This window comes from Lonchura striata, chromosome 20 (assembly GCF_050655825.1).
Source record: "Lonchura striata isolate lonStrDom1 chromosome 20, ASM5065582v1, whole genome shotgun sequence".
Lineage (NCBI taxonomy): Eukaryota > Metazoa > Chordata > Aves > Passeriformes > Estrildidae > Lonchura > Lonchura striata.
This window is the reverse complement of record NC_140722.1, coordinates 6,378,174-6,403,565: the sequence shown is the minus strand read 5'-3', so window position 1 is coordinate 6,403,565 and position 25,392 is coordinate 6,378,174. Positions and strand designations below refer to the sequence as shown.

Here is a 25,392-nt window from a genome sequence, read left to right as displayed (position 1 = left end):
TCCTGGAGCCTGGAGCCAAAGCCACAATCTGGGGAGGGCTCCAAAACAGCACCACTTCCCTCTCCCCCTTCCTGCAGGGGCTGGTTCGCTGGGAGATGCTCGATGCACCAGGTTGGTGCCAGCCGTATGATTGACATGACTGACATGATTGACAGCTGCCAATCTCCAGCAGCACAGAGTTAGGGTCGCTTCGGCCTTTGTCTCGCTTGTGCTCCGGGATGAAGCGGGGCAGAGCTGGGGACTGGGGGGAACCAGAGGGCTCAGAGCCCGCTGCACCTGCTACCCCGTGGGGCAAACGCCCAGTGCGCAGGGATGGGGCATGGGGAGAAGGGGAGAAGGGGAGAAGAGGGGGCCGGGAGAGGGTGGGAGCCCCTCGCAGCCCCCGCCGGGGTCGGCGGCGAGCTCCGCCCGCTGCAGCAGCGCTGGCAGGGGCTGCACGGGGGGAGAACGGGGGTCGGGGGGCTTCGCTTTGTCTCCCCGCCCGCGGGGCCGGGGTCGGCGGCCGTGGGAGGGCGGGAGGAGGAGCGCGGCCCGCCCCCGCCGCCGCCGTACAAAAGGGGACGGGCGGGCGGCGGAGCGGCGTGTGCCGCCGGGCAGGGCCGGGCAGGGCTAGGGACAAGGACAGGGACAGCGACAGCGACAGCGACAGGCAGGGCAGGGGCCGGGCAGGGCGCAGCGGGCGGCGCTCCGCTCCCCTCCGCAGCGCTGTCCCGGCGGGGCCCTGCGTCTGTCCCGCCCCGTCCCATCCCATCCCGTTATCCCATCCCATCCCGTTATCCCATCCCATCCCATTATCCCATCCCATCCCGTCCCGTCCCGTCCCCTCCCGTCCCATCCCATCCCATCCTGCTCCAGCGCCGGGACCATGCGGCGGGCGCGGGCGCTGCGCCGCCGCGGAGCGCTGCTCGCCTGCCTCTCCTTGGGGACGCTGCTGGCCCTCGCCGACGCCAAGGGTGCCTTCTACCCCCCCGCCGCCCCCCTGCCCTACGGCGGCAGGTACAGCCTCTACACAGCCGGCTCCAGCCCGCAGCTCGGCCCCGGCAAGCCCGTGGGCAAGCACAAGTAAGCGACCTCCGGCCGCGGCCGCGCAACCCATCCGGAGAGCACCGGGAGCCGCCGTGCCCGGGCACCGAGCCGGGGCTCCATCCCTTACCGGGAGCTGACCGCGGCCGCCGGGCACCGGCCACGCGTCTGGGCTCTCCGGGCAGCACCCTCGGGGGACGGGCTGCCGCGGGTACCCAAACCCCGGTGCTGACCGTGGGTACCTTCCCCAGGGCATCCCTGGCTGGGCAGGAGTCCCTGGGTACCGGCCGCGGCATCCCTCGCTCCGTATCATCCGCCCGGTACGGAGCGAGGGCTGGCGGCAGCGCGGCACTGTCCGAATGTCTCGGTGGCCCCCTCCATCTAGAGGAGGGTCTGGGAGTTGTATTTCCAGGGCTGGGGACACGTGTGCGGTGCGGGACGGGGCTGGAGGAGGCGGGGATGGGGGTGCCCGTGTGCGGTTTTGGGGAAGGTGCGTGTACCTGCCCTGCGTGACATCGGCGCGGGGGCCGGGGGGCGATGTGCGGGAGGGGAGCACGGCAGCGCACAGACCTACGTGTGAAAACAGCTTGGTTTGGAGGGAATTGCTTGTAAAATACATACACACTGGAGTTTAAATACGTTTTCAAGAAACCTGGAAAGCTCAGGCAGTGAGGAATGTGGGTTTTACACAAACTGTAGACTTTTTTCCGTTCAGTTGCATAAGAGCTGTTACATTGGGGGTGGAGAGGGGGGTGTTGCTTTCCTCTCTGCTTGTTTGCTAGAGCAGTTTCTGCCGGGCTCCTATGAAACAGGGAGGATGTGGGGTTACAAACAAGCTGAAACGAATAAAGTAACACTAGAGATGAACAATACTGGCAGTGCCAGTGAGAGCTTTCAAAAACCCATAACATTTTCCAGCTGCTCACTCTAAAAACATCAGGCTGGAGCTATAAAACTGCTTGCCACAGGTGTGTGAGAAGGGAAGGGGTTCTGAGAGGGAGAGTGAGCCAGAACCCACTAACCCGAGCAGTCACAGGTAGGCAGGGCTTATTAGTAGTGGCTAGTAGATCTGCCTGCATTAACTACCAGCTAACTTAGAGGCAGCTGGTGGTGTGTTTGTAAGCAGGTCCTGGATTCATGGATAGACAGTGATCCTAAGTTTCCACACACATACATGAACTCCCTTGCCTCCAGCTGAGAGAAGTGGCCAGCCTTCCTTCTCCTGTGGTCCTGTGCACGGATTAATGAGTCACTTGAGGAGCAGGGAGCAGCACAGTGCCCTGCTCATCCTCTGAGCCTGGCAGCCCCTTGCCAGGGCAGAGCTGCTCAGGTCTGGGCAGGAAATGCCAGTCACAAATGGGAGTGGTGTGCCCATCCCAGGGGATCAGAGAGGGCTGGGGTGGCTGTGCTGCTGCAGCTCCTGGAGGGAGCAAGTGGGATGTGCTGGGGATGTGGGATCAGGGCATCCCTGCTGGAAGGGAGCAGAGAGAGGCTTGGAGGGAGGATGACCCTGCTCACACCTTGCTGCTTCACAAAGAGAGCTCCTGCCCTGGGTGGGCTGTTGGAGATGGTGCAGTCTGCTCAGGGTCTCTGAATGGGGGCACTGGGAGGCAGCTGGGGTTGCTGCAGCTCAGCTGCCTGGTCTCAGGCTGGGATGCAGTCAGAGTTCCCTGGCATGGCCATCACATGGCCTGTGGAGAGCAGCCTCGGGGCTGAGCACAGAAACGAGCTGCAAGGCCTCAGCCCAGCTCTCATGGGCTTGCCGTGATAGTCTAGATGATGCTGAGGCACTTCTAGCAGATGGAGGTACAGGAAAGGGACTGTGACTGTCAGGATGGAGCAGAAGGGTTTGGTAAGAAGGGCTATGGTGTCTCCTGTTTGAATGTTTGTGTGTGTACGCATGCACAGGGTGTGTGTGCACAGCCCTCCCCCAGCCCCCCATGTCACACTCAGGGGCCAGAGCAGCAGCACTTTGGCTCACCCTGAGTGGAGAAAGATCAGTGAAGGAGGGACAAGCACTGATGGCAAACAGGTGAAGACAAAGTACGTTCCCTACCCATCCATACCACCCCCCAGCTGGCACAGGGGAAGCCACATCCTCCCGCCTCACTGAACACCTCTCCGCACCTGCAGCTTGCGCTGCCCCATCTGCTCCATCCCGCTGACCTCCTGCCTCAGCTCTGCTCTGCACCGTGGGCCTGTGCCCTCCTCTCCTCCCGCTCTGCCGTCTGCCACGTTCCCCTGCCCTTAATCCCTGCCTCACCACACATCCCTGCTGTCCCTGCCTCTGTGGACCAAGTCCATCTGCTCCTGCCGGCAGCCCTGCCTTCAGCTGGAGCAGCCTTGGCCTCCATCTGTCCTACCAGCAGTCCTCCATCCTTCCCACACGCTGCCTTCCTCCCAGCCAGCCCATCCTCAGCGCCTGGCTTTGCTCTTGGCTCAGGAAAGCTGACTGGTACCGGTGGCACTCAGCTGCAGGCGGATGGCAGGAGGGAAGAGACTCTCTGCACTCACTGTCCTGGAGCTCTGAGGGGGTTTCCAGCCTCCACCACAGATCTACTCTGTGTCCCTGCCTCCCTGATGGAGGGACCCATGGTGCTGGAGCAGCATCTCCTCTCTGTGCCTTGTCTGTGGCAGCACCCACAGCAAGGGCTGAAGGCTTTTGGGTTGGGTCCTGCACTGGTAGCACTCCAGGAGCTGCAGCAGGATAGACCACCCCTGCCAGGCACTGCTGGAGCTATTTCTGGGATGCTACTCCTGCAACTGCTGCTGCTGGGATTCTGATTGTCCTCACAGCCTGTCTCACCACACAGTCCATACTGTGCCAAGCACAGCCCAGCTCTGGGGACACCACCAGCACTGGTGACAGCATGGCTGTGACTGTGACAGGAACCCCACTCCTGCAGCATGGTTGTGGTGCCCCTCCCTAGCAGCTGCCCGAGCTGGGGGGCTCCTTCCAGCTCCTGTCCCCACACCTCACTGGCAGTGCCTGGCAGTGCAGGCACTGCTGTCTGTGGGCAGGGGGTGACAGTGCCTCGCTGTGTTTCCCCCAGGAGCTACTGTGCCTACGTGGTGCAGCGCAATGTGACGTGCACGCTGCAGGACGGGGCCGAGAGCTACGTCAAGGCTGAGTACCACAAGTGCAGCTGGGGACCCAAGTGCCCAGGGAAAGTGCTGTGAGTATGGGTGACACTGGGGCATGGCTCCCTTCCCCTCCCAAGGACCTTTATCTCCTGTGCCACCTTTCTGACCATGAGCCCACTTTCCAGAGGGCAGTGAAAGGGGCTGAAGGACTTTTTCTGGACATGGCAGTCAGTGGCAGGGCAGTGGTGTTGGGAGGAGGCGAGGTGGGATCTGTCAGGAGGGAGAGGGAGTTCTATCCCTCCTCAGAAACTGTCAGGGAAGGTTTAGATTGGATATCAGGAGAAGGTTTTCACCCAGGTGAACACTGAAAAAGGCTCCCCAGGGAAGTTGATCATGACACCAAGCCTGACAGAGCTGAAGAAGCATGGGGACAATGCTTTCAGGCACATGGTGTGATTTTTGGGGGTGTTCTGTGCAGTTGCTGGGCACAATTATCCTTATGGGTCCCTTCAAACTCAGGATATTCAACGATTCAGAAATAAATCTGGAAATCATGGGAAGTGGGAAGGTGCCTGTGCAGGTGTGTAGGAAGGCAGTTTGTCATGGATCTGCAATGTGGCAGAATGATGGCAACTTAGTGAGAACCTGGCTACGAGGACAAGGAAATGGAGCTTGTGGCTGGGGATGGCTCAATGCTTCCTGCTCCAGGAAAATGCTTGCAAAACTCTACCACCTCGTCAGTGCTGGAGGGAAACACTTTAGTGTGCCACAGCTGGAGCCACCCGTGGTGCAGGGCAGACACAGGGCTTTGTGCCTCACCACCCTCCAGGGATGCTGCTCCGTGTGGAAAAGCTGTTCTCTGCATCCTCCCCAGGCTGGAGGAGTGGAGCAGAGCTGAGCACAGAGGAAAACTGGGATGAGAGAAGGTTTTGTCAGAGCTTAGCACCCATCCTGTGGCAGCTGGCTGTGACTCTCCATGTCCCAGTGGTGCCATGGGCTCTGCTCACATCCTCTCCTGGCGGAGACAGGCAGCCAGACCCACTCGCTCACTTGTTCTTCCCATCACAAGTGTTTTAGCAGCATTTGGGGACGTCAGGACATCCTGCAGCTGCTGGTACCCATGAAGGAGATCTCCAAAGCCTCTCCCATCTCCACGATGTCCTGTTTGACTCCTTCAAACAAAGGCAGGGTGAAACCAGAGTGTTTTCTGAGGGCAGATGGAGCCACAGCTGAATTTTCTGCGGAGCCTCAGATGCTGCATCTATGGACAAAATGGAACATGAGTTTTCCACGTGCCAGGGCCATCAGCAAATGTTTGTGCAGCTGGCTGCAAATACTTCCCCTTGCTGTTGTTTGGAGCAGGGGTAGAAAGATTTGGAGGTGCCCAAGGCTCTGAGCTCCTCTGCAGAGGCTGGGATGACACAGAGAAGGTGCTGGGATGACACAGAGAAGGTGCTCTGCCTTGTGGATGCCACCCTCCTCCTTTCTTCACCCCCTGACAGTGTCTGGATCAGGAATCTCCCATGGTACATCCAGGCAGGTTTCTACACACTACAACAGAAGGAAAGATCATTGAAACTCAGCAGCATCTGTGAAGAGGTGTAATAAGGAGAGCTTGTTTTGAAACTGTCCCTTTGGGAAATTGATGTTGAGAAATTTTGAAGAGATTCAAAGAGCAGAGGCCTTGGGTTTGGTTCATGCCCCTGCCCTGTGGTGTGTATGGAGGTGGCTGTATCTCGCTGGGAACCGTGTGGCAGCAGCACTGCCAGGGGCTGCAGCCTGGGCTGGAGACACTGTGGATTCAGACAAGGACATGGGTGGCAGGGAATCAGCCCCATGTGCTGCCCTGACTGATGGATTAGTGCCTTCTGCAGCCTCTCTGCAGCACGGATGGCTGCGCTGCTCCTCCAAGACCTTCTGCTGAACATGCTGGAGAAGAACAAGAGGCTGATGGTGTGTGTTGTTGCGAAAAGCAAACTTCAAGATTTTCAGGCCCTGGTAAATTCAGATTGGAAATTTCCAAAAGGCAGGCTTAAAGCTTTGGTATTTAGGGGTGAGAAAAGTGCCATGTTCAGCTCTGTACAGCTCAGCTCAGCTGGTGGGGGAGCAGAGGGGCCAGCAGGGCCCAGTTCCATCACTGCTGCCTCACAGGAAAGCAGGGAGCAGCTGAATCCTCCCCCACGGCTGATGGGACCCCATCCAGAGCGAGAGCAGAGGGAGAAGGTGTGAGGTGGGCTTGCACCCTGTGTGCTGGTTATGGGAGGACCAATGCTGTAGTACCCAAATTCGTGATGGAGACACTTCCCAGGGCATCCCAGCTGGGGCAGGAGGCACTGTAAAGAGCCATCCCTCCATGCACTTCACAGCACCACCCTGGAGACACTCACCAGGCCAGCCTAAGCCCCTTTAGGCTTCCCAGCAAACTGATGCCCTGCACACAGAGAGAAAACACCTTTCCAAAGGTATTTCAGCTCTCATGGCTTCCAGACAGGATTACAGTTGAGAAGAGGATTTTTTTGATCCCACTAGGAAATTCTATAGGTAAATTCAAAGTGCAAGCCACTTTTACAAGCAGTCCACTTCCCTCTTGGAAGCGATGTGAGCTTGCAGGGCTCTTGAAATCAGTTCCATCATTTCATCTTGTGCTCTGCTGGCCAGAAGTTGCCAAACAGTGTGGCATCTGTCACAGTGGTCACCTCTGAGGCCAGGGACTGCAGCAATACATTAGAGCTGCAGCTCTAAATCAACACAGTACCCCAGGTTAAAAAATACTCGGCCAGAACCCCACTGTAATGCTGCACTGATCTATGGTGCAGCAAGAGCTCTTGGAGGAGATGGGCCATGGTCTGCAGGTGCAGCACAAGGGTTTCAGCCAGGCTTCCCCATGTGCCCAGATCTCCCACATCCAACAGGACTGTGACCCTGCTCTATTGACCCTGCTCTACTGCTTGATGTTGAGGTTCCTTCTCTAAACTGTTTTCTCTCTCCTGGCAAGGTACCGCACCTTCTTCAGGCCCAAATACAAGATTGGATACAAGACAGTGACCGAGCTGTCCTGGAGGTGCTGCCCAGGCTTCATGGGAGAAGGGTGCCATGACAGCCCAACAGACCAGCCTGGCCTTCTGCCCCAGCATCCCAGCCCTAAAATGCCCCCTGGGCAAAAGATGTTTCCAATGCCCAGACTTCCTCCCTATCCCAAAAGCCATCCTGACCTGTTTCCAGGACCAAAGAAGAATCAATATGGTGAGATCTTACTTCATGTCCCCAGGTCACCACACCACTGTCATGCACTCAAACCTCCAGGTTCTCTCTGTTCCAGAGCAGAGCATGAATCTGGCAAAAATTCAGTTGGTGACATGTTTTCTATCAGAGACCTGACATTTGATTGCTTTGAGAACCATTTGCTTTTAAAATTTTGTTTCTTTTAAAACATGCAGCTTCAAAATTGCCTTTCCTCATTGATTCAGAGCATTTTCCCATTAATTATGGGGTTGATAGGGTGCATCTCAAGATGAAGCTCTCTGGGCTGTTGTCATCACCTGTTGTTGAACTTGGGACAGAGGGCTGGATCCCAAGAGGAAAGAGGGTTTCCTGATAGCTTTAGGAGAGGTGTGGGCTGAGATTTTGCTGAAATGACAATAACAGAGGGCAGGACACAAGGTTATTATGGGAAAGGACTCGAAGGAGGGAAGTTGCAGGAGCACCACAGCCCTCACTGTGCCCTCTCTATTTCTTTCCCTGTGCAGGCAGGAAGCTGCCTGGCCTCTTCGGGGACCGCCTGGATCGGCTGGAGGAGGAGGTGAGGCGCCTTTCCCAGTCCTACGACAGCCTGCACACCATGGTGAGCGGGCTGGGGGACCGCCTGCGGTTGGCCATCCAGGAGGACACCACCAAGATGATCGGCTCCCTGATGAACAGCCCGGGCACGCCAGACTCATCCGTGGGCTTTGGCATCATTCCCGACGGGCTGGTGGATGTGGCAGACAAAGCCGACATCGCCACGTACCCTCCCGTAGGGGAGATCCTGACCAAAGTGACCGAGGTGAGCGACGTGCTGAAAACCAAGGCAGATCTGCTGCACGAGGTCCAGGGCATGGTCCTGGACCACGACGGGCAGATCAAGCACCTGCTGGAATCTGCCCGGCCCTCGCCCCTCACGTCCATTGACCTGCTGGAGGAGTATGTGGACACGAGGCTGAGCAACCTGCGTGGAGAGCTGCTCGACGGCTTCGAGAAGAAGCTGGGCAAGATCCAGACCACGTGTGATTTCCGCATCCAAGAGGTGCGGCAGCAGTGCGAGGAGGAGAAAGCTGCCAACCTGCGGCTGCAGCAGACACTGGATGGGAAGGAGCTGGAGATCAAGAAAGAGATCTCTCAGCTGGAGACCCAAATCCAAGGGCTGACGGTGGTGGAAAGCTGCTGCAGCAACCTGGACTACCTCACCGATCGCATGAACATCCTCGAGAAAGGCCTTCACAGCATCTCCGAGTCCCAGAAGAATCTGCACTCACGCCTGGATGGAGAAATCTCCACTGTCACCCTAGGGAACCTCTTTGAAGGGCGCTTTGAGGACCTGGAAGCCAGGCTCAATGCTACAGAGAGAGAAACTGGGAGCTGCTGCTCTGGTATAGAGGACAGCATGAAAGGCGCAGTGGTGGCAGAGGTGGATGGCATGAGGACTGCCTTTGAAGACAAAATGCAGACCCTGGAGGACAGGTTCATGACCATCGTGGGGGAGCTGAACAATGTCAGTTCTCCCATGGGCATGGACGGAGCAGTGGTGCCTGTGCTGGAAGGGGAGCTTGCCAGCATGAGGAAACGGACAGATGAAACACTGGAGGTGTTGCAGAATCGCCTCATCACGCTGGAGAACACCTGCTCCCTGGGCTGCACCTCTGCCTCCAAAGATGTGGAGACCTTTCGGACAGAGATCGAGGACTGCCAGAACAAGAACCAGGACCTGCTCCTCCGGATGGACAGCAATTATGACCTCCTGCGCAAGCTGAACGCCACCATCCTGGAGATCCAGCGGCGAATCGAGGAGGAAGCATCAGGAGCTTTGCAAGGGGAGATCACCTTGCTAAAAATCAACCTGAACACTGTAAGCAAGTCTCTGACAGGGCTCAAGGACTCCGTCTCCCAGTACTCAGACTCCGTAACACACGTCAACTCCTCACTAGATGAGCACGAGCGGAAGATTGAGGATGAGGTCCACTCCATCCAGGAGAAAGTCAACGACCAAGGTTCCCAGCTTTTCTTCAGCAACCGCCGTGTCCTGAACCTCAAGGGAGACCTGGAGCGGCTCAAAGCCAGGATTGTCAGCGACCTGAGCTCCTGCAAGAACGTGGCCCACAGCCTGCAGCAGGAGGTCTCTCACTTTGACGAGCGGGTGGCGCGGGTGGAGAGCGCCTGCGGCAGGCTGGGGGCCATCACCGGCAGCCTGGACGACATCAGGGAGGAGCTGGAGAAACACACGGGCAGTCTGTGGGACTACATGGACCACATGAACGGGACACTGGCTGCCCACTCTCAGGAAATAACAGGACTGAAGGACAACTTGCTTGACTGCCAAGCCAAGGTCTCTGAGCTGGCGGAACAGGTCGGGCACTTGGAGGAGAAGGCGGAGAGGAGGCAGCATTAGCCACACTGCCATGCCACGTGTCTTCCTTCTCCTGCTGTGAAGGACAGGATTAAATTATATCACACAGACTCGCTCCAATGTGACAACAGTTCTTGGGATAATTTTTTTATGAAAAGCTGCTACATTTTTTCCCCCTAATCTTGTTGGTCCCACTTCTCCTTAACTCCACCATGCTGGTGCTCCCCTCCTGATGCTCAGCAACTGTCCTGACCCTGGTGCAGCAGTGTCACTCCCTCCTGGCTGGGGGTGTTTCTTTGGGTCCTGGGCTGATGACTCAAGAAGGACAATTCAAGAGTAAGCTGGAGGCAGAAACTTTTTTTTTTTCATTTTACTTTTGTGGATTTATCATTTCTTGAACAATAGAACCATGTAGTTATCAGCTGAGGAATAGTTTCTCTGAGCTAAAGACCACCTGCATCTTAATTCAAAGACTGAGTAGAGCCAGGGTTCCTTGCAGGGAACAAAACTCACCACAGGAATTGTTGATTTCAAAGAACACACGTATTCACACGTCCCTCCGGGAACTGGCTTCCCTTCTCCGAGATGGCAGCCCTCCTTGTGTATGGTAAATCCATTTATAATGCTCCCTCCTCCATGTAGATGCATATGCCTTATGGAGCATATGAGGGTGTGCATTAGGAAAACACATATGCATATATATATATATATATATATATATGGTATGTGTATGTATATTTTTGAACAATCCTGTGTCATGGTGCCTATCTGATTCCAGTTTCCTAATGCTGCCCCCATATCCTTTGCCATATTCCAAAGACCACACTGAGCAGTCAAAAGCTGTGGCAGCAGTGTTGGGAGAGAGCCCCGTGGTTCTGGGGGCTTTGCAATCCCACTTTGCTGGGCTCTCTGGTTACACCCGGGACTGACATGATGGTGATGGAAAACACGTGTCTTCCCTGAGGAGAGCTGTGTCCATAGGTCTCTGCAGAGATCAAGCTGGGCACAGAGCAGTCCTGTCCTCCAGCTCTGGCTCTCTCCTGTTTAATTGCTTAAACTGTGAACTCCATCATCTCATCCCAGGCAAGGGAGTTACAGCTGCTCCAGGGTGGGAGTGCAGCAGTGGAGGAGCAGGAGCCTGTGTCCTCTTCATGCTCTTCTGATCCCACTGGGATGCCAGTAGCCCTGGGACCAATACCAATGTGGAACAAGGCAGGGCATCTGTGAGAACACCTCTGGAGACCTGTCCTCAGCTCAGAATGAAAAACTCACATAATTTACCCAGGCTGACTCTGGTTTCCTACAAATAGGCAGGCTGCAAAACATTGTCCATGTTCCTGAGCAGCTCCAGCCTTGCCCTACAGAGCTGTTGCACACAGAATCCACCTGTCCCCAGGAGCCCACCATGGGCACCCTCCGCTGATCAGCCAATGGGGACTTCATTACTGGGATGAGGAGGAAATTAAAGAGCCTCCATCCATAGCAGAGGAACATACTTTTCTCTCAGCATTGTAGTTCATGAAGCCTTCCACACCAGCCAGCCTTTGGCTCTCAGTGCCTGTCACCCTCACCAGGCTGTCCCTGTTCTTCTGCACCATGATTCCCTTCTTGAGCCCCGATTGCATAAAGGAGCAGCTCTGTGCTCTGACTAGTACAAACCAGCAGCAGCTCCCAGCAGAGATGCATCTGTGTGGTGGTGTGCGTTTTGTAGGATTTCACAAAGTTTTGTTATATGCGTTAGGAGTTTAATGCTAGGAAGTTTCAGTTGGTATTGTTCCTTGTATCCCCATTCCTTCCCCTCACAATGGCTTCTCCCAGGTTCTTCACTCCTCAGTTTTCCCACCACTCGGCTATCCCTCAGAGTGCCAGTGTCCCTGTTCCTCCCCTCTTTCCCTTAAATAGATGTGTCAATCCAGGTTGTGCTGCCCACCTCCCCTGTCTGTCATTGTATCCGACCCCATTTGGTTCTGGAAGATTCCCTGTCTGTCACCCATGTTCTCATAGTTGGCTGGTCCCCGAGGCTTCTCCCCTCCCCTGTCTTTTCCCCATTTGTTGTAACCCATGATGTGATTCTCCTGTAATCTGTCTCCATTGGTATCCCATGTTGCCACCCCTTCACACCCACACCCTTTATAAACTGTAGCCGGATCCCATTTTCCTTGGCACTTGTCCCTGGAATGAAGTCTCTGTGGGCTTCACACAAGTGTCTTCTCCTTTATCCCTTCACCTTGGCCCCTCGTAGCACCTCAGCACTGCTGCACACACCGCCCCTGGTAATCTCAGTGCAGACCCAGGGGCAGCCACCCTCCTAACCCTCACCGGCCACACCGGGGAATTGCTAGCTGGCACCTTGACACCCAGTGGCTGCACAGAAGCTGTTACACATCTGGGCACTTTTTCTCTCCCAGAACATCTGGGTGAGCTCCCTTAAACATGCTTGCAGGCTAGGGAGTACCACAGGGATCACTGAGCCCAGTAGCCACACCATGTTCCCCTGAGGCAGTAAAAGCTCAGTCCCCTTCCAGAGGAGCATGATCTGTGGGAGCATAAAGAGGACACATGGCCCTCCCATCACTTGCCCAGCCCTGCCAGCTCACAGCACCAGAATTCACTCTCACTGCTCTGGGCTTTGCTGATTTGGAGCTACTCTCCAGCTGCTGAGACACTTCTCCAGCTGCTGAGACACTTCTCCAGCTGAGGAACAACCTCCTGCTGCCACTGGGCATCCTGCAAAACCTGCCCTTTGACAACAAAACCTAATTTTTTCCTCCAGCCTAAGGAAGGAGTCTCAAGCCAACCCTGAGTGCTTTGTGATGGGCCAGGGGAGCCCTCACCCTGCAGGAGGAGCATCCTGCCTAAGCCCCTTTGCCATCCCGTCACACCAGGGAGAAAACCAAAGAGGAAACCAAGCCAAGGGCCAGGCTCCCTGTTCCCCAGCCAGGGCTGGGTTAGAGTGGCTGAACAGGAACAACTTCCCCAGGAAAGAGGGAGCCAGGACTGGCCATAACAGAAATAGGACAATGAAGAAGTCTGACCTTCTGGAAAATGGTGCTATGTTTAGACTATTCCTGACTAGTCACTTGAAGCTATGGACAGTTTGTTATTTTCAGTTCTCAGCTATTCATGTTTAAAAAGTGAAAGGAACTTTGTAAAAAACTGGGCATTTTTTAAAAATTGCTTGCAGAGTAAGGAATTACTGGCCATGGGATTGTCCTTGCATGGGCAGCTTCCTAAGGCGGTTGATAACTGATCCTGTTAAAAGACTGTGTTCTATTGTTTTTAAAACCATGTCTATTTGTTCAGATTTTAAAAGCTGAAAAACTGTTTGTACTGGAAAGGAAAAAAAATAAAGTATTTCTTGCTGAGGTTTCCAGGATCAAAATTACTTGTGTGGCTTCCAGAAGTGGCAGACAAGGAGATGAGTTACACTCACACACAGGGGTCAGGGAAGGAGAAGGTAGATGGCAGACTGGAGGAAGGAGCCCAGCAGTGCTTCTGCCTTTGTTTTACTTTATAACCTCCCATGAAGAAAGAGTTTGGGATCCTCAGGCTGGAGAAGAGAGGGCCATGGGGGGCCTCACTGCAACCATGCAGGACTTGAAGGGTCCCATAGGAAAGACAGGGACAGTGTTCAACAGGGTCTGTGGTGGGAGGAGAAGGGGGGATGGCTTTCAGCTGCAGGAGGTCAATTTAGGTTGTATCTAAGAAAACTGGCATTTTACTAAGGGTGGTGAAGCATAGGCCCAGGCTGTGCACAGAGGCTGTGGATGCCCCAGCCCAGGTAATGTCCAAGGCCAGGCTGGATGAGGCGCTGAGCAACCTGGTCTGGAGAGAGGTTGCTTGGGTTGGAACAAGATGAACTTTAGGGTCTTTAGGGTCCTTCCCGAGCAAAATCATGATAGGATTCCCTTTTTCAACAGCCACCATTGCCCAAATCTGAGTGGTCCTGGAGCTCCTGTGAGTCATGATGGAACATAGCAAGTCTCTAAGACAAGCAAATGATTGGCCCGGTAACCACCCCACCCTGATCAAAGTACAACCTGCATGAAGGGAAAAGTGCCATTGGTGACACTTGGCTGAGTCCAGATATCTTCCTGCTGCCTGGATCTTGCCATCCATCCCTGCAGGATGCCCACTTTTGTCCAAATGAAGGTACAGTGCCATTCCATGGAGGTGGAAATCTCCAAACTGCCTGGGTGGGCTGGAGCTCTCTGGGGTTGGTGTGGGACAGGGACCCCACTGTGAGGTTTTTCTCCCTGTGCAGGCTGTCACAGACACTGAGGAGGAGATGGAAATCGATGTGAAGATTGATAGAGAAGAGAAGATGGGTAAGGTTGATAGAGAAGAGAGTATGGCTATAGATGTTGAAGAGAATGGAGATGAAGAAATGGAGGTGGATGTGGAGGATTATGTTGAAGACATGGAAGTGGATGAAAAAGGTGAGGAGGAGGAGGACATGGTCTTGGGATGAAGACCAAGCCCAGCAGCAGGACAGGCAGGTGCTGCCGTGCCCTGCCCAGAGGCAGGGTGGGTCCCCTGCTGCCAGGCTGGGGCTGGGCTGGGTGGCCTCGCTCAGGGACACGGTGCCTGGGGGGCCCTGGGTTCTGGTGGCACAAGCACCACCCCAGCCTGCCCTGCGCTCACTTTGGGCCATGCTTTGGGTGCCACTGCCTGGGGCCCTGCCCTCAGCCCCTGCCAGGCTCGGTGCTGGCAGCAGAGTCCAGCTCTGCCTGGGTCCCAGCCTGGGGGCACAGGGAACAGCCCTCTGTGCCTGACTAGAGTGACCGTGTCGCTTGTTTTTCTTCCAGGACTGATGGAGGCACCAGGCAGCGATGCCATCCTTCTGGATATATGTTTTAGAGTTTTATGTTAAGTTTTAATCTATAAATTCGTTTTAGAGTTTCTTATTCTCTTCTGTACATAAATTTCTTACATTGTTATATAGTTTTTTGTAATGTAAATGCTTTTTATAGGTTGTTGTTATAAAGATCCTTACATTGAAAATATATTATGTAGTTTGTTTTTGTTGTTGCTCTTCTGTAACTAAACAATCTTTATTTTTCACACCCCAGCTCTATTTGCATTTGTTTTGGGCACGGGAAACATTTGCAGGGTTGTGGGTGCCTGGGGCTGGAGGTCCCTGGGGCTGCTGGCATGGCCACGCTGGGGCAATTTGTGCACAGAAAGGTCCCATTGACAGGTCACACTCTCCTTGCAGTTGCTTTGGATGTGCATGGCAAACGTAGAGGCAAATCCCAGCGGGGATCCCATGGGGGAGCAGGGCTGAGCCTGTGTGGAATTGCAGAGCCTCATCCAGGGCTCTTCCCTGTGTGTCCCTGGTGCTACTGACGCTGTGCTGGGCTGCAGGCACCCCCTGCTCCTGGGCACCCTGAGGGGCAGGAGACAGCCTGGAGTGAGCCTCAGCACACGGATCTCTGGCTTTTGCAAGGTCTCCTGTCCATTCAGCCCCATGTATGTAGAGAATAAGCCTGCATTTGTTTTCTGTTTTAATTAATTTTGCTACTTTAGCTAAATGTAGTAATTAAAAAAAAAAAAAAAAAGGAAAAAGAGCCATTTTCTAGAAGCTGATCCCATGACCCCAAGACCCACTTGGTAGGATGCTTGAGCAGAATAAACCTAATAACATGTAAGAAAGGACTTGGATCCTGGCTCCCACTTCTATGCACATGGCTAGAGCAGACAAGAGGCAGCCTGGCTTAAGGCACTATTTACTATTGGTTTTTGTTAAAAACATGCTGTCGTGCAGGGCAGCTGCGGCAGGGGCGTGACTGTCCCCCTGCGAGCTCTGCAATTCCCAGTTATGGGCTGGTCCAGCACAGGGACAGATAACGACAACACGGGGCTTAGCGTGTTCCAGAACGGGTTTATTGGGTGGAGAAAATGGAGCCTCAAGACCAGCTTGGAAGGGCAAACAGAAGGTTTTATACAGAAACTCAGAAGCCGGGTGTAGGAACAATAACCAAGGAGGGTAGAACTGGGGAAGGGTCTAAGGCAGGACTAACATATCATAAACTTATCAGGGGAAATAGGGGAGTGGAATAACACAAAGTAACAATTAGGGTGTAGAGTGTAACTAAATGGACAGGGAACACTCTGGAAGAAGGGGAGGGGACTAGAAGGAGTGACAGGGAATGTTTTAGGGAAAGGGGCAGGGAAAGGGAGGATTGACAATTTGGAGGGGAGAAGGTTAGGGAAGAGCTTGGGAAGATTGACAACTGGGGAGGGAAGGAGATTAGGGAAGAGAATGGGGGCAATCCTGAACTCTAAAACAAAACACACCACAACAACACTCAAAACCCCAGCATCTTCCATCGACCTTTACAAGCTGGTGGGCAGTTTCAGCTACCAAACTGCAGGTAGCTGGACTGTCTGGAACACTGGTCATACCAGAGGTAGTAATAGCTATGTCAGAGGTTCATCAATAAATACAACAGTGAACAACCAGAACCTTTTAAAAAGAGCCAGACTTTAGAGAAACTACAAACACCAGAAGAGACCCAACTTTCAGGAATTTGTGTTTAGCAACTGGAGTTTTTGTAGAGTCAGAGCTCCCTCTTACTCCCTTTGGCTTCCTGCTAAGGGGTGTCATGGCCTCTATTACAAGTGCAAAATACCCAAGCAGCAAACAGGGAGGACAAGGTGCACCTGGAGCATTTAGTCCTGGCAAAGAACATGCAGGACAGCTCTGGGTCAGCTCTCCACAAGGATGGGGTTAGGGCAAGCCATCCAAGTCAGCATCAGGCAATGGAGGTCTCCTGTAGGCAAAGTGGCTGTACTGTGGGGACACCAGAGCAGTGCTCCCCCTCTGTCCCACAGGAGGGAAGAAGACCTCCACCAGCTCCGACAGCTGCTCATACCTGTCGGGGTAAGAAAGAAGTTACATTGGGGTCATTGAGTGTTTGTTTGATGCTTCTCTGCATCAAAGCCAGGTCGTCCCAAAGATGCAGAGGAAAGAACACTTTGCTTACGTTGACTTTTGGTTCTTTGAGAGCTCCTGGATCAGCTCTCCCTTGGGGTTTACTGTGAATATGCGGCTCTCTGGCAGCCCCACTTGCTTGTAAGTGTAGACATCCTGCCCAAGGAAGGCCAGCATGGCATGAGAGCTGCAGGAAGGCACCACCACCCAGCCTGAGCCCTCCCTGCACACTCGAAGACCACTCACATTGGGCCTGTTCCCAAAGCCCGCATAGAAGGGACACTTTGTAGTAAACAATTTTTGGATGTCTGTCAGGCAGGTGACCTTGAACACCTCTGGCTTCTTCTCAATCACTTCCCTGCAGGACAAGAGACATGGTCACAGTGGCATCAGCTGGCCACGACTGTGGGCACCAAACCTGTCTGGCGCTCAGGGAAGTGATTTGAAGGGTAAAAGGTTTTGTGCATCAGAAGCTTCACTGTGAAGCTCCAGCAAGGTCAGGCAGCTCCCCTGCTGCCTCCCATTAAAGTCATTGTGCACCAAGAAGGGTAGAGTATTTTAGGGCTGGGGCATCCCTCAGGGTCAAGCTGGGAAAGGGGGTACTGTCCTCAGGGATATATGAAGTGCAGGAAAAGACAGTACCTGTGGAAGGCAGACCAGAGGCTACTGGGGGACAGCAGCATGGGGCCCATGGGGAGGCCACAGCCTTGCTCATTGACCCATTTGAGGTAGCCTTTGGTGATGTGGGCCATGCCAATAGCCCTGGCCGAGCAGTAGAGGAACTTATAGCCATTCCTAGAGAGAATACAGGGAGCCTCTGTTGAGTTGTGGCCTGGGCAAGGCATTCTCCTGCTCTGAGGAGGAAGAGGTAGCCAAGTACCTGGCCTAAGACCAGTAAGTAAGGTGGCTCCACAAAGAACATGAATCCCTTATCTGGAAACCCAGACTAAACCCAATCCCCACCTGCCTCACACTGGAAGCCCCTGCACCACCCTCCATGCTTGTCCCAACAGCTGCACACCCACCCAGCCCAGCAGCACAGCCCCCATTGCTGCTCAGCACCCTCACGCAGCACTTTCATCCCACAGCACTTCCTGTCAATCGGGGAGGGCTGTACCCAGCCCTTGCAGACACCCGGGCGGGGGACAGCTCGGCAGAGGTGGTACCGGGTGGCCAGAGACAGCAGATGCCAGTCGAGTCCCTGCAAGCCTCGGGAGTGCATCTCTCCCACATTCCTCCAGGGCCAGAACGAGCCATCCACAGGCCCACAGTGCCTCTCAGTGGCTACGGGAGTCAAGCACCAAGCTAGAGGCTCCGCAGGGACTCACTGCTGGTGTCACCCCTCGCAGGTGAGTCCCCTGGGTTGTAGGAAGCGATCGCTGGGTGCCCAGAGATACCAGCACCACAGTGTTGGAGACCCTCGTGCCACCTCTCCCAGGTATGACTTTAGGTGGTCTTGTCTCCTCTGCTGCTCAGCTATATCTTCCCAGCAAAGCCTCCACTGACACACACTCCTTCCAGGGAAGGTAATGCCAGCATCTGCTCCCAGGGGACCCTCTGCTTTCACCCCTCAACATCACATAGGCAGTGCAGCCAGCATCAGCCACCACTGAGAGCAGGTAGTGCAGCTATCTGGGCCTGCATCAGTGAGTAAGAAGCCCTGACTCTGACTCAATCAGCTTCCCACTTCCCCTTGAACTCAGCTGATCCAATACCTACAGGTGGATTTTGTGGAAGAGTTTAACAATCCCACGGTGAGTCCAATCTTTACCCAGCTGTGGCAAGATATGTCCAAGAGTATCCGATCTCAAAGGAAAAGAGGCCAGGTTAGTGTCATCCAACGTGGCGAGTATCCACCCCCACCCCAGTCAGGTTTGTGCTCCCTTCTCCCTTCCTATGCAAGCCTTTAAAGGAGACTTTCCCCTAACAGGGGAAAACAAGGATTTTGGGGTGGGAGAAAGCCTTTTACTTGGTGATGGTGCCATCGATGTCTGAGATCACCACTTTTTCGTTCCAGTTCCACAGGTAGATGGTGGCCTCACAGCGGCATGTACCCTGGTACTGAGTCGTCACGCTGAATGCCACCTCGTTGGGGCCATCCTGCAGATTTAACCTTCCCTAGGGCAGAGGGGCATCAAAAGTATTACACCAGCACCAATTCACACCCCTCCAAGGCTTGCCAGAGGCCAAACTGCCACCCAGCCAGGCCAGAGATCTCAAGACTCCACAGGGTGGTCAACAAGGGCAAAATATTTGGATGTCCTATGAAAACATGAGGTCAGGAGTAGAGAAATCCCTGTTTAAGGGTTGTCTCACCCCTACACACATGGACAGTGAAGATGGAGGAATAAATACATACAATTTGCTTGGAGGAGAGCCTCAGGGATTTCTTGAAGGTTGGCAGGGGATTGTGAGTGGCAGTTTCCACTGTGGATATGTCCCCAGGGTGCTGGGGCTCATTGTCACTGGGTGACTCCATTTCCTCCCACCTACACAAAAAAGGGGTCAGCTAGAGTCCTAAATAAACTTTCTACCCTTTTTTATTAGGCAAAGCTAAGAATAATTAGTCACATAGGAGGAGTATCCAGACTCCAGAAGATGGCCTGGGAGGAAGGCACTCACCTCTGCTGAGCAGTGTCACACCACAGTGTCCCCACACTGGCTTTCCTTGGCCTTGGCTGCTGCTGCAGGCAGGGAGCGGTGTGCTGGTTCTGGTTAATTTTCTTCAGTGACTGACATGGAGCTGTGTTCTGGATTTTCACAATGTTATCAACACTGTGTTGAGCTGTGGGCTCAACACAGTGTTGATAACAGAGATGTTTCTATTATTGCTGAGCAGGGCTTGCACAGAGCTTAAGAGCAAGAGCAGGGGCTGCTTTGCTTTTCTTCCAGTTGAAACAGAAATGCCAAAAGAGGTATGGCTGCAGTCCCTGCCTTCACAGGGACACTCTGGTGGAAGGGGAAGCACAGCCTGGTGCTGTGGTGGGGCAGAGAGACCAGCAAGCACATGTGGCGCCCAGGGACCTAGCATGATGGGCACATAGCAGGAGGTCTCACCACTACAAGGTCCACATTACTGCATTACCAGGTGCTGCTCTGCTGCTCAGGCATTAACAGACCAAAGGGGACAAATAGCAACCTTAAGAAGTCACCTTGTCAGGTCCTGGAGGTCCTCATAGTCAACCTCAGGCCATCCCTAGGACCCTGCTGCCACCCCTGCCAGCCAGCAGAATGATGCCTGTCCCCTGGGGACATGGTTGCTACACCCACTGCTGCAAACATACCCCCTCTGTTGGGAATTCTCTCCTCCTCCAGGACAACCAATACCTCCTCTCTTTCTTGGGCATCTTCTCCTTTACCAATTGGTCGATGATGTTCTGTGAACATGGCAGAACAGGTCAGTCCTCAGCCCAGACCCTGCTGAGAATTACAGCCAGTAAATGATGATACCACTGACCTCAGGAATGTTCCTCTGGAAAGCCTGCAGGGCCAGGACTATGGGACCAGCCACTGCCCAGTTGTAATACCTGCAAAAAGCAAGAGGGATGAGTACATGATCATCCTGCAGCATGGCCAGGTCCCACAACTACTTTGGTACAATCATGCTCTGGGATGGAGTCACATTCCTACAGGAGGGTTTCCACAGGGACAAAGGGGACATGCTGACCATTGTGGGATGAAGCAGCAGGAAGAGCAGGCCACTCACTTCTTGTTGACCATTATCACCAGGTTTGGGTCACTGATGAGCCTTGGATTCTCAGCAAACTGCTGGTAGGAAACCATGTGTTCCATGAACTTCTCTGGTGGGACAAAGGCTGTGTCATGCCATTGGAGGATAGAAAGCATTTCAGGGCTGCAGACTGCCCCTCTCCTCCTGCCTACCATGAGAGATTGGCCTGTTGCCCCTGAGGCCCCCGCACAGTGACAGGGAAACTGTGGGCATCGAGTCAGAGTCCACGGGGCTGTTGGCAGGCAAGGTGGATGGCAGCTGGATACACACAGGGTTGTTGGGGTCTGTCACAGGCCTCAAACTCTGCTCTGTGTCACTGCCAGCAAGGGAAGAAATGGTGGTGACATCAGAGAATAGCTTTAAACATACCTCCATCCTTTGTGCCAGGGGAATTGCTCAAAAATGTCTGAGCTTGGCCACCTGGGGCAACTCATACCTCCTGGCCAAATAGAGAGCCACTGGCTTCTTGTCCAGCTCAGAGAAGTCTTCCAGGTTAATGGTACTGGGATCCAAGTGAGGACTTCTTTTGATGGATCCTCAATGCAGAGACAGAAGAGAGAGAGCTTAGCTGAATCTCCTTTACAATCACCCCAGCATCTACTGAGAAAGCCAAAAGCATTTTCCTTATATCCATGAACCATATAAACAGGGCAGACATTTTCCTACTGGAAAAACTGCAGTAAGTCAACAGCAACAGAAGTGCCTCAAGACACCTGCACAAACATGATCCCTAAATACACTGTGAAGGAGGGCACATTAAATGCTTCTCTGCTATTTTCCCTGACTTAGCAAAGTCAGGATGAAGACACAAGTCAAGCCAGGAGTTACATTGAAGGGACAACCCAGGTGCTCATCTGAGTCAGACATATCTGCAGGCTTAAACACCACTTCAAGCAGCACCAGTCACCTTCTTACCTTGTCTTCTCTGCCTCTCCAGCTGGGACGTGGGGCTTTCTGAGCCCACCTGCCTTGGAGCAGTGGCTCCCTCAAAGGCCTCCACATCTGGCTGAACCTCTGGCACAACATTCACATCTCTCTTCTGTTTCTCTTGTGGGACTGAGTAGGCCCCCAAAAATCTCTTTGTCCTGACAGCATGGAGGATGTTCCTCAGCCTGGAGATGCTGTTCCCAGCCTGGGGTGCAAGTGTTGGCTCAGTTGCAGACACAGCTGAGGAATGGCCCTGAGATTCTGCTGGGCTTGAATCCCCTCCCAGATGTTCAGAGGTGGCAACAAGAGGGGTTGCCTCATCCACTGGGACCAGTGTTGCAGAGATGGTGGTTGCTGCAGCAGCAGTGATCTTTGTGGAATTGGTTGATTCAACTTGCACCGATTTATTCATCTCAAGGAAAGCAGAAGAACAGGTTTGAGGGTGGGAAGTTGCCCAAAGCATCACACAGAAAAGGACAACTTCCCTAAGGCTGTCTGGCCACAGCCTCCTCTGCTTTCTGCAGGTCTTTTGGACACTCATTCCCAGCAGAAGAGCAAGAGGAGGGACTTACCTGAGGAAGCCTTCCCCACATCCACTTCATGTGGGATTCAGCTGCTAGAGAAAAACTTTCCCGTGGTTTGATCTCCAGTTCAGAATCACTTTTGGAAGAATACTGATGGCCCAACATGAAGCTGCAGGAAGAGAAGGTGATGTGAGGCCTCACGTACGCTGCAGCCCCATGCTCTCCTATCAGTGCAAGGACATTTAGGGCCAAGAACCCTGTAATGCTGGTTTCTCATAAAGTCACTTCTACCCTATAAGACTGTCACTCCTAAAGGACCAAGACCTATGGAAGCTGAGGCCCAAGGAAGCAAAGTGCCAGCAGCTGCCCAGAGTGGCTCATCAGCAGACAGCCCTGTGCACACAGGCTTCTCACACCTGTGACCATGTCCACAAGTGTTCTCTGTGATTTCTGAGCTTTCCTGCAGCCACATCATGTCAAGCTAGAAAAGCTCTCTTCTCCTGACACCTTCAAGTCACTTTTCTACATCTCTTTCCCTACCATGGTGTGTGTGCCCTACTTCCACCAGAGCTGAGCAGAACACCTTGGCTCTGCCCATTACCTGTCCACTTTGAGCACCACCCCATCGGAGCATGGGTATATCTCTTGGGGCTGCAACAACCCAGTTACTTCAACAAGATCAACAAGGGATAAATGTGCTGCACCACTGCAAAGGAGGAAAGAGAAGGAACTTGTGCTACTCTCAAGCAGCAGTCTCCTCTCCACAAAACTGGCAATACCCAGTTTCACCATTCCCCCTGGCTTTCTACTCCATGGGCCCCAGCTTGCAAATGCTTTCCTCCTATTTCAGTACTGCTGGGCATCACCAAATGAACCCACAGGCTTGACCTACTACATCACTCTGCCCAGACCTAGCAGCTCACCTTGGGGCTGGCAGCTCATTTTCGGTCTCATCACAGCTGTCAGAATCTGAGTCCAACACCTCTTTCTTCTTGGGCCTTCTCTTGCGTCGCCTCCTCTTGTGCAGGATCACTCCAATGCTCGAGGCCTCCTGCCCACAGGAGGGTTCAACAGCATCCTTTGGGCACCGCTTCTTGCAGATGGGGGATGTGCAGAGGAAAAAAGGGATGCTGCCGTGGAACAGGGATGGGACAGAGCCCATCAGCTCCCTCCAGCAGACTCCTTTTCAGCCTAGCACTCCTTGCTCTCTGTAGAGTATATTACAGAACTGCACAACCAACACCACAGAACCCTCAGCTCAGTGATTTTGTGGCCTGGCCTAAAAGGAAAGGATTTGTAGCTACAACATGTGAATAAAAGAATGTTAGGATGATCCAGCCACAAGCTAAAGACATCCTTAACATGGGCAAGGAGAGACAGGCAGAAGATGGCACCACAATACCAGAATTACCAAGGTTGCAGATGGGATTTGACTCCAGTGCCCTTTCCTACTTCCAAACCCAGCCCAAACCAGCAGTGACCACAAGTATGCCTGAGAGAAGAGCTGCCAGGATTTCTGTAAGCCACAACTATCTCATCCCACTTCCCACTGGAGTGGGCAGCCTGCCACAGCATCTGTCTCATTCTCATCTCTGTCACAAGATCCTCTGAGAGGCCAAACTCCAAGATATCCACCTGTCTGGCCAGCAGCCATGCCCATTGGTGGAGGCCAGTCTGGGATGCAGATATTTGGTCTAATAGTCCCTCAGAGTGCAGCCACGTGGGTTGCAAGGTCCTTTGAGCAGGAACCTTTCTAGACACAGAAAACATCAGATGGGACAATGGAGTCACTCTGGGGAAGAGCAGCATTCCAAACCTGGTCATTCTAACTCAACACGGCACTTCCAGGGAGTCAACCATGACACAGACATTCAGCACCTCCTCATAACCAACCTCATGCTCCTCTAACTCCTCGACAAAGAAGGCTTCTCCATTGTTTCCCAGCTTCATGTGCAGATCCACAGGCTTTCCATTGATTTCAATGTCAACCTAGCAAGGGACAGAAGCAGCCTTTCCATCTGAACCCCTTCATCCACTGGAGCACAGGGGCACTTCCAGATGGAGAGGATGGGTTGAAGTTGCTCACAGGGCTGACAGCCACGCAGCCTTTGAGGCAAGGGACCTCTCCCAATTTTCCTGGAGAGCACATTCCTCCCTGGAAATGGAATTCCTCCCTGGGCTCCATTTGGGAGCTTCCCCTCAAAAACTTGGGAAGCACCCCTTTCAGTGGTCTCCCATTCCCCTCAAAGTCTTTCCATAACCTGTGGGTTATAGAAGATCCCGGGTCTAGAGACACTGGAAAGGAAGCGTGGCCCCAGGGCAGGCATCACTTACCACCTTCTCCTTGGAGCGCAGCACCCCCAGCTTCCCAAAGCGCACATGAAATGGGGAGCACTTGAAGGAGTTGTCGGGCTGCCTCACCACGACCACATCGATGCAGCCTGACAGGGTGGCGGGGTTCAGATCCTGGTACAGCTCCTTCACTGTGGCAAAGACACTCTCAGCCAGCTGCCCCACATAGTTCATGGTTTGAGACTGCAAGTGAGAGACATAAATAGACCCATGTAGGGGAAGAGAACTCCAGCAACTAAAGGCAATGTGAGTTAACTGTAGGAGAGTTATATCATGGCTGCAACACAGTCCCATCATGGGACAGGTAAGCCTCTAGAGAAACTGAGGCAAACATCTGAGGGCTTTGATGAAGATCAGCTAGTGCCTCTAGAAACAGAAAACAGGACAGAAGCCAGAGCATGAGTTATTGCATCCAGCTTGGAGAAGAGATGCACTTGCCATTGGGATACACCATCACATTTCCTCCTTGAGAGAGCAAATACAACCTCATAGCAGCACCACACAGTCAAGCTGTCAACATCCCATTCAAACAAGAATTGGGCTGGCAGGAGACATCCTGTCCTGCACTGTCCTTAGAAATTCCCAAACAACTCATGTCAGAGAGGTAGGAAGTCTGAGCTGCTCCATATACCACACACTCACTCCGAAAAAAGTCCAAACCTAACATTTCCCACTCAGAGGGAAAGGCATCCCACTTAGGCATTGCAGAATTGGCCAGATGTGGCTCCTCTACAAGCCAGAACTCCTGTGCTGGACAGCACGGGCAGGTGATGGTGTGGTGTCCCCAGAGACTCGCAGCACAGAACCCAGTGCACACCCAACCCAAAGGGCAGCTGGGGGGAGTTGGTTCCTTACCCAAAGGGATGATGACAAGCATGTGCCACTCGACAAGCCCTCTGCTCCAGCAGGTATCCAGCCTCTCCGATCCGTTTTGCATAAGCTCAGCCCTGTCCCATTCCCAGACATCCCTCCTGGAAGGCAGTCTGAGCGGCCAGATGTGGTTCCCACTCAATGCCCTGTCCCTCACCTCTCCCTGGCAGCCAGGAGTAAGCCCAAATCCCAGATCCTCTCTGGAGGGTGATAGCAGGGAAATGCTAGCCAGCTCCTGAAGCTTCGGTGGCTCCATCAGCTCTGCTGTGGGCAGGGCTCGGATCATGGGGCCTCTCACCAACCTGCTGAGCCCAGCTTTTCCAGGCATTGCTGCTGGGGCAGGCAG

The 25,392-nt window shown here is 53.7% G+C and overlaps 2 protein-coding genes across 5 annotated transcripts; one reads left to right on the top strand and one right to left on the bottom strand.

Moving 5' to 3' along the window:
- Window positions 1-573: 573 nt before the first annotated feature.
- EMILIN3 (elastin microfibril interfacer 3) lies at window positions 574-13,073 on the top strand. Its single transcript, XM_021527892.4, has 4 exons — window positions 574-1,062; window positions 4,077-4,199; window positions 7,103-7,350; window positions 7,854-13,073. The coding sequence occupies exons 1-4, from the start codon at window positions 866-868 to the stop codon at window positions 9,746-9,748; spliced, it is 2,463 nt and encodes an 820-aa protein (XP_021383567.3). The 5' UTR covers window positions 574-865; the 3' UTR covers window positions 9,749-13,073.
- Window positions 13,074-13,077: 4 nt separating this feature from the next.
- Window positions 13,078-24,899, bottom strand: LPIN3 (lipin 3). 4 transcript variants are annotated; one of them, XM_085558008.1, is made up of 19 exons: window positions 24,159-24,899; window positions 23,718-23,813; window positions 22,748-22,959; window positions 22,426-22,530; window positions 21,873-21,993; window positions 21,289-21,712; window positions 20,810-20,909; window positions 20,526-20,689; window positions 20,350-20,443; window positions 20,101-20,170; window positions 19,928-20,020; window positions 19,266-19,393; window positions 19,003-19,132; window positions 18,613-18,761; window positions 18,363-18,449; window positions 17,286-17,438; window positions 16,890-17,001; window positions 16,696-16,799; window positions 13,078-16,584 (listed from the first exon to the last, which is right to left on the bottom strand). In XM_085558008.1, the coding sequence occupies exons 1-19, from the start codon at window positions 24,471-24,473 to the stop codon at window positions 16,440-16,442; spliced, it is 2,802 nt and encodes a 933-aa protein (XP_085414134.1). In that variant the 5' UTR covers window positions 24,474-24,899; the 3' UTR covers window positions 13,078-16,439. The 4 variants fall into 4 exon arrangements, with proteins under 4 accessions (XP_085414134.1, XP_085414133.1, XP_085414132.1 ...); XM_085558007.1 differs by lacking the exon at window positions 22,426-22,530 and having other exon boundaries at window positions 22,748-22,954; window positions 24,159-24,201; XM_085558006.1 differs by lacking the exon at window positions 22,426-22,530 and having other exon boundaries at window positions 22,748-22,954; window positions 23,718-24,258.
- Between the last annotated feature and the right edge of the window lie 493 nt (window positions 24,900-25,392).

Bases quoted from the DNA above. Each gene is read 5' to 3' on its own strand.
- EMILIN3 (XM_021527892.4), top strand. From the start codon at position 866: ATGCGGCGGGCGCGGGCGCTGCGCCGCCGCGGAGCGCTGCTCGCCTGC. The intron at 1,063-4,076 runs GTAAGCGACCTC...TGTTTCCCCCAG, and splicing joins AAGCCCGTGGGCAAGCACAA to GAGCTACTGTGCCTACGTGG. The intron at 7,351-7,853 runs GTGAGATCTTAC...TTCCCTGTGCAG, and splicing joins ACCAAAGAAGAATCAATATG to GCAGGAAGCTGCCTGGCCTC.
- LPIN3 (XM_085558008.1), bottom strand. From the start codon at position 24,473: ATGATGGGACTGTGTTGCAGCCATGATATAACTCTCCTACAGTTAACT. The intron at 18,762-19,002 runs GTATGTATTTAT...CCTCTGCCCTAG, and splicing joins GGCTCTCCTCCAAGCAAATT to GGAAGGTTAAATCTGCAGGA. The intron at 17,439-18,362 runs GTAGGTATTGGA...TATTCTCTCTAG, and splicing joins CTCTTCCACAAAATCCACCT to GAATGGCTATAAGTTCCTCT.